The 8,392-nt window shown below is 43.9% G+C and overlaps 1 protein-coding gene across 1 annotated transcript; it reads left to right on the top strand.

The window, feature by feature from the left end:
* Positions 1-6,230: 6,230 nt before the first annotated feature.
* Positions 6,231-8,392, top strand: LOC112138439 (stress response protein NST1; the record flags this gene model as incomplete). The annotated part of the gene is given in 2 exon segments (XM_024260991.2): positions 6,231-7,846; positions 7,958-8,392. Coding segments are annotated over 2 exon segments (1,462 nt in total), but the record flags the coding sequence as incomplete, so codon positions are not given.

Raw genomic sequence — 8,392 nt, forward strand, 5'->3', positions numbered from 1 at the left:
ATTTGGTTTGGAAGAATTACAATTTTTGCAGCTGCATTGGGACAGATAACCGATCAGTAGCTTCAGCGCTCTCTTTCTAGAGAATTTATGTCTACTTGCAAATATTCTATAAAATGGATTTCAAATTTTGAGCAGAACCTAAAAGCATAGATCCGTTCTTTTACCTTAGTTCTTTAGTTTCTTCTTTATTAGCTTAAAAGCAGGGGTGTCAAACTCAGTCGCACAAGGGGCCAAAATCCAAAACATATCTTAGGTCGCGGGTCAAATAAACATTTATTGAACACTCTAAAACAGGGGTCTCAAACTCAATTCAGCCGGGGGCCGCTGGAGGCAGAATCTGGGTCAGCCCGGGCCGCATCAGGATTTTCACAAGAAAAGCGCTGATAAAACATTCCAATATTATCAAATATCTTTATTTTTAACACAAAATAAGGAATTAAATAAATACATTAAAAAATGAATAAAAAAATAAAATCATAAATAAATAAAATAAGAACAAAGACCATACAGCAGATATAAACAACTGAACAAACCACATATTGACTGACTTACTGGCTGACTAGAGAAAACGAATTTTTCAGTTTTAAATGTCTGTATTAACAGTTATTTAACCTTTAACTTTCTAAACAGGAATGGAACATTAAGCATGAACTGTTCTGAACATGGCTTCTCTTGCCTACTTCTTGCTGCAAGAGATCTGGCAGCGCTTCTTCTCACATAGCCGAGCCACATTTGGCTTGAGGGAGGAAGCAGTGGAGACCCTCAGTAGGGCTTGAAGATGCTCATCAGTAAGCTTGGACCTGTACTTGGACTTATTGAAGTTCAGGGTGGAGAAGAGCTTCTCACACAAGTATGTGCTCCCAAAAAGACACATGGTACGCTTGAACATCCGGGAAAGTTCAGGGAAGCTGGGGGTCAACTCCCTCAAAAATTGCCCAAGCTTGTCTGCTTCTCCACTCACATCCCTGAACTTGGCTTTGAGTGCAGAGTTGCACTGCAGGTCAATGAGCTCCATTTGGAGGACAGGAGGGGCATCTTGCACATCAAAGGAGAAGGGGTCCGCAAAAATTTTAAATGTGGCTCTGTGTGTCTTGAAGTCTGCAAATCTTTGGTCAAATTCCTCCTGTAGCTTCAAAATGGCCTCAACATACTTCTCACCACTGAATGATGTGCCTGCATCCACGAGTGCCTTGCATGCTGGGAAATGGCAAAGGTTTGTCTGAGAGAGCTGGGCTTTCCATAACACAAGTTTTGTGCAGAATGCTCTCACATTGTCATAGGAAGCACTGACAAGTTGCCCCTGGCCTTGTAGCTTCTTGTTCAGTACATTAAGCTCATGTGTGATATCAACAAGAAAAGCTAAGTCCATGAGCCATTTGGGATCACTTAGCACAGAAACAGCCACCCCGTCCTTCTCCATTAAATCTTTTACCTCTGCTCTCAACTCAAAAAATCTCTTCAATACGTTTCCCCTGCTGAGCCAACGTACCTCAGTGAAGTAGAGCACATCCCCATATTCTGACTCCATTTCTTCTAAAAAAGCACGGAACCTTCTGTGCTTTAAGCCCCTGGATCTGATTTGATTGATGCATTTCACAACCACAGACATCACATTGTCAAACTTCAGGCATCTGCTGCAAAGGGCCTGCTGATGGATAATGCAGTGCAGAGCTATGGCCTCTTCCACACCCTCCTCTTCCAGTTTTTTTTGAACAAGTGCTACCAGTCCATTCTTCCTCCCTGTCATTGATGGGGCTCCATCGGTTGTTATTCCAGCAAAGCTCTTCCATGGCAAACCAGCATTCTCAATGGCATCACACAGCTGGTGAAATATTTCCTTTGCGGTGGTCTGGCCATGCATTGGAATCACTGTGAGCAACTCCTCCATCACTTCAAAATTGTCATCAACGCCACGGAGATATATTGCGAGCTGTGCAGTGTCTGTGATGTCTGTGGTCTCATCAAGAGCCACTGAATATACACTGAAACATTTTGCTTTCTCACACAGTTGATCATAAATGTCACTTGACAGGTCAGAAATGCGCTCTGCCACGGTGTTGGCTGAAAGGCTGATGTTGTTAAACTGACCTTTCGTTTCTGGACAGACAATATGTGCAGCCTGTAATATGCACTTTTTGACAAATTCACCTTCTGTGAATGGCTTTCCTGCTTTAGCAATCATCTCACTGACGACGTAGCTAGCTTCGACTGCTGCATTATTCTCTTTGGTTGCTTTCTTAAATAAATCTTGTTGCCTCAGTAGACGTGTTTTAAGACTGGCAACCTGGTTGGCTCTCTCATCTCCATGGTATTTTTCGTACTCCTCAGCATGTCTAGTTGTATAATGACGTTTCAAATTGTATTCCTTGTGCACCGCAACTTTTTCAGTTCAAATAAGACACGTCAGGGTGCCCCTGTACTCAACAAAGAAAAATTGCACTTCCCACTTTTCCTGAAATTCTCTGTGCTCATCGCCGACTTTTCTCTTTACTGCAGACTTTGAAAGAGACATCTTTGGGGCGCTGTAATATGTGATTCCACGGAGTCAGTCTCGGTTTTAAGTTTCAGTTGCGAGGGACTGTGGCGCAAGCGCACTTTTGCTCTCCGCGACGCACCTACAGTAAGTTGGTCGGCGTCATAGACTGTATACAAAATAACTGGACAAAGCAAGCCCCCCTACTTCCGTGTTCCATATAGGAAGTACCACTGGGTTGCAAAAAGGCCAAAGTCCCATTGACTTACATTGAGAAACAGACAGTTATTTCTCAGTCATTTTATATCTCAGAATAATCATTCTTCCTCTGCTGCTTTCTGATTAACTTCTTTTTTCTAATCCTATTTTTTTAAAGATTTTTTTCCATTATCACAAGTTATTAGAGTTATAAATTGACCAATCTGATGGCTCAATAAGCGTTTGTGGGTCTGACGTCGAACGTGTGGGGGGTTTGAGTGACAGATGTCGGTGTCATATTAACCCAGTCGGGCACAAACCGCATGTGATCATTTTTCTTCCGTGATTATGTTTGGCACTTCTGTGCTTTGAAGCTGACGCTGTCCACAAGCAGCTCCCAAATCCGAGTCCCTGATTGGTCACAGCACTGCGTTGCTGCAACTGTGTGTGAAAATGTTAACCCATGTAGAAGATTCCACGCGCGCTCAATGTGTGCCCAATTTGTACATAGATTTCGCGACCTGACTGATGTTAACTTGCGTTGCAACGCACGCTACGTATACGCTTAGGGCAGGAACTCTGGTGTGCGGGCGTTTGTATTGACTTTTTAGCGACGCGGCAGGTGTGGAAGCACCTAGAGAAGAACAAACACACAGCAGCTCTCTGAGCGCGATCCGCCATAATGTAGATGGCTACAGATACATGCTAGATCACAGTGCCTCCTTATTTTTTGAGCCGAGACCAGCAGAGGACTGTGGCCGCCGCACGGAGTCAGTGACAGACAGTGGCTTCTCTGCTTCTACTCCGCCCAGCTGACTGAGCAAGGCACTGGACAGCCCAGCCGATGTCCCGCCTCCAGAGCCTTATGCCTCACTGTGATTGGTTCATTCAGCTCTGCACACAAGTGTCATTCATATGAACCTTGCGGGCCGCACTAACAGTAATCTTTCATGTTAAGACGCGGGCCGCAAATGATCATCTCGGGGGCCGCAGTTTGCCCGCGGGCCGCGAGTTTGAGACCCCTGCTGTAGATCCTTCTATAGCGTTTTTTTTTATACTTTTACCAGTCTCTTCCTCCACTGGAGATAACGCTGGAAATTACCGCTCACCCATTGGATCAGCAGCCTACATGTGACCCAAACCGCAGCGCGCACGTCAACACAATGAATGCACTAGCACTGTAAATAGTACTGACTTTAAACACAGATTAAAAAATACTGCAAGAAAACACACATAGAACTTTTAACACAAAGTCCAGAAGCAAAAAGTCTGAATAAAAATGCATTTAAAATGTAGTGCCCAGACGTGGGGACGAAAATCATTTTCTAGACACTTTTCCGTCGTTCACCTTACGGCCTACTTAGCAGAACCAGTAAAATGACAATAAAATGCCTCATTTTGGTCCGATTTAAAAAAGGAAAAACTCTGATAATCAGAAAAATAATTCCCAGGTCATGTTGATATTGTTTTTGTACAAAGTGCATCAAATGAACAACAGTTCAAACTTTTTCATAAATAGATACGTTATAATATTATAATACTGTTAGACACCTCGCTCCGTGTTTATAAACGGATCAGGGGGTAGCCGACATCGCTGCAGACCGCTAGCGACCGTTGTATATGAGCCGGTCTGCTCCAGGAGCAGCGGAAGGCGATAAGGGCTGACGGACAACAGTGCTGCCCGGGCAACAGTCCCACCGGTCCCAATGGCCCTGTGAATGGGAGGGTGAGCACTCCATCCACAGCCCTGGAGCAGCAGGGTCCGGGCAGCGTGCCCTTTAAAGCACGCAGCGGCTGGATCTGCGGTGTAGTGTCAAGGTATTACGTCCCGACAGATTGTGGGACACAAAAGCTCCATCAGCGCTAGTTTGTGTGGTCCTGCCAGAAAACATGGAAATAGTGCTAAGTCTAAAGCTGTCATTGACTTTAATAGGTCAGTCTAAACGTTCGCTATTGAGAGTAAACTCACTCAGATCTTGCTAAAAGGTTTTCTAGAAGTTCTCTTTTGTAAGCTGACAGTAATAATTCACTTGTGAAAAGTCACTTTCTTGTTTTTCCAGCTTTGTTTGTGCAAGTGTAGCACAGCAGTCAACAGGTATCTATACCATTCAAATATGGCGTCCAACAAGCACGCCACCTCTAGTGATATACCTCATTGGTAACGACAGTCTCGCAGAGATTTTTCAACGTTCTCAGCCCTGCTATCGGAAGTATTGTATGAAAATCCGTGGGTTGCTGATTTAACAACGGAATGCGAACGGCGGCTCTTTTGCGTCTGAATTCCCCCCCTTAACCCCTAACTAATAAAAATCTATATAGTGTGGGACTATATAGTAGGCACGCGCATATTTGCAGCTTAGGCACCAGAACTTTCTGCCAGACCTGCTGGTGAGGCTGCAGCGTTCTCTCCTTCTTAGAATGAGCGTTACTAGATCGGTGGAAAGTAAACATGTAAGCACATCTTGTTATATTATAGTCCAGAATTTTTCTATCACCTGCTTCTGGAATTTTTTCAATCCATGCAGTACAAGTTAGGGCATTTTTCAGACGGAAATTGCAGTTTACAAAACCACTCGTCAGCTTTTTCCTTCCTTAAAATCCTTGTAAACGGAGCAAAAGTCAGACAATTCCAGCGTAACTGACATTAAAGTTCAATTCATTAATGTTATAATGTTTACTACTGCGGTCAGTGAGCTGCTGTTAGCTCAGCCGTGGTTCTGACGTCACTCCTCTTTGTAAAATATGATTACATTAATTGGAAGCTGTTTCCTAAAATATGAAAGTGACTTTTTTCAAGTAATTTAACAAAATTTGTGCGCCTAGAGATTCTTTTTTACATGACAGCATTTATTTTAAAAGCTTGAAACGATGTGACTCGATAGCTCCTCTGAACATTTTCACAAAACATTCCTGTTTTTACAATTATCCACTAAAATATTCCATGGAACACCAAGTGAATTTAGCCTGGGAAGTGATTAAAATCTGTGCAGACATACAGAGATGTGCGTCTTTGCTGCAGGCATTAAATGTGGCCTGCATGAATTTCTATCGGCTTTTGTGCTGATCGCACTTAAAATATGTGTAAATAATATCATCCCAAATAGAACCCGTTAGAATATAATTTATAATTTATGCAAAATTGTGTCAAACATCATTCAGGTTTTCACTTTTGCCGGGCTTAATCCATTAACCGGAAGTTACGTATCCCGACGGCCCTGTCGCCATTTTATGTGACGTCACAGTGAAAATGTTCTACAGGGGGGTATCGCTGCATTTTCGGTATGCGGAAGCAAAACGGTTGCGCCGCTCTCCCGCATGCGCGAACCAAACGTCACTTCCGCTAAAGCATTTTCAGGTCTTCGGATGGTAACATCAATAATAACCTCGTAGGATGTTAATATAGCACTTAAAATGTTTATCATGGTGAAAACATTCACTTATTGTTGAAAAAACCAAAGGAAAAAGACACGTTAAGGATCAGGACCTTACGATCTTGCAGTGACTACAAACGGACTACAAATGTTTTCTTCTTCTGCAGTTTTACATGACGGCAGTTCACTCCCTAAGCTAAGAGGATACAGCGCCACTTCAAGACACTTTATTTTCTCTGGTAATCCAAATACATTATTAACGGTAACTCTGTGGCTTTTTTTCGAACTGTAATCCAGTCAGGAGAAGCTCTCGGTTGTTGAGAAAAACATAAATTCTTGTGATCAAGGAGTTTTACTGTTTGGAAATGACTCTGTGGTATAGTGGGTGAAGAGCGGAAGTGACGTGTGGTTCACTCATGCGGGGTGAGCGGTGCATCCGTTTTGCTTCCGCATACCGAAAATGCAGCGACAGGGGAGAATTTGGACACTGTGCAACGGATGAACGCGCTGACGTCACAGCGGTGACGGCGCTCTGACGTCTGCGCGTTCATCTGTCAACTATGTAGTATGATGACAGATATTGTCACAAATCGTAGTACAGTCTTCATTGTGAATTAATACCACATCATCGCGCCACGTATTGACGTCATAAAAAGCAAAAATGCTCTGATGAGAAATCTTTTAACTACACCCCGATTTATCTGCCGGGAAACCGTTCTCACAAACGAAAATAAGACTCAACACAGTATTTGAAAGAGCACATTAAAAACTGTGAGAATGTCAAGCGACGACGAACAGGGAAGCCCCCAGCGGAGAGGGTCAAGGGAGGAGGGAGGACACGGCAGCCTCATGTGGGTAGAATCCGTCCCTGATGAGGGAGCCTACCTCCTGAGAGCGCTGAAGCCGCAGGAAGTCTTCCAGCTCGTCCACGGATGTGCTGGTGGGCGGACGGAGAGGAAGCTGGCTGCGCTGAGAGAAGAGCTCAGTCCAGAGGTCGTGGACGGCGCGATGGAGGGGCTCGTCCAAGCACTCACCGGAGAAAGTGAGAGCAGCAGCCGGAGCCCCCCCACCGCCGAGTACAGAAGAGCCAGCAGGAGCGAGGTGTGGCAGAAGATCAAAGAGCTTTACCACACACTCAACCTGTTCAAGCCATCGGAGGGCGGGGCCTCTTGCCTGAAATTACCCACTCCGAAACTTGGAGCTGAAAAACTCAAACGAGCGATTAAAAAAATAAAAGCAAAAAAACAAACCGAGGCTCCAGAAACACAGCTAATGTCTGCAGAGGAAGAGCAGGAGGACGCAGACATAGAACTAAAAGATGTAGAAGAGCTTTCAGAATTTGAAAGCCAATCATCAGAAGAGCTGTGTACCAAACAAATGAAAGCTGCTGGTGCAGACATGCTGAGGAGAGGTCGTGCCGGTGTCACCATGCTAAGGAAAAGTTTGGAAAAAATCCAAACGGCAAATCTGACATCCTGTCTTCCCATGGAAGCAGGAAAAAGATATGCTGAAAAACTTAAAGCTGGTGGTGCCAAAATCCTGAGGAAAAGTAGTGAAACAGTTCAAAGTTCAGAGGAGGATGCTGAAACAAAACAGGATACAGACTCTGAGCTGGAAGAAGAACAGCCGATTAGGCTAAAATCACGCTTTAGAGAATCAGGAAAAATAAGGGCAGCAAAAATTAAAGCTGCTGGTGCCAAAATTCTGAGGAAGAGCCTTGAAAAAGTTCAAAATGCAGAACTCACGTCATGCCTTCCCAGCATGGAACCAGGTAAACAGTATGCTGCCAAAGTAAAAGCTGCTGGTGCCAAAATTCTGAGGAAGAGCCTTGAAAAAGTTCAAAATGCAGAACTTACGTCATGCATTCCCAGCATGGAACCAGGTAAACAGTATGCTGCCAAAGTAAAAGCTACTGGTGCCACCATTGTAAGGAAGGGTCGTGAAAAAGTTCAAAATGCAGAACTTACGTCATGCCTTCCCAGCATGGAACCAGGTAAAAAATATGCTGCCAAAGTAAAAGCTACTGGTGCAAAACTGCTTAGAAAACATGGAAAACTTCAACGTGCAGAAGAGGAAGTTGAGACACAACAAGAGAATACAGAGTTTCAACTTGAAGAAGAAGCACGGCTTGATGAGGCTGGATTTCTGAAAACAACTTTGAGAAATTCAGTTTCAATGATGATTTCACATGTTGTCTCAGAGTCAGGGTTTGGTTGTCATTCAGAGAAATTTTCTTTCCCCGTGAATAGATTCGTGGAAAGAATTTGGAATGAAGTGAAAGATGAAAGCTTCCAGATGGATCATGCCAAAATTGTGAACAAGCTACACTTGCTTGTTTACAAGGATCTGT

Source organism: Oryzias melastigma, linkage group LG9 (assembly GCF_002922805.2).
Source record: "Oryzias melastigma strain HK-1 linkage group LG9, ASM292280v2, whole genome shotgun sequence".
NCBI classification, from domain to species: Eukaryota; Metazoa; Chordata; class Actinopteri; order Beloniformes; family Adrianichthyidae; genus Oryzias; species Oryzias melastigma.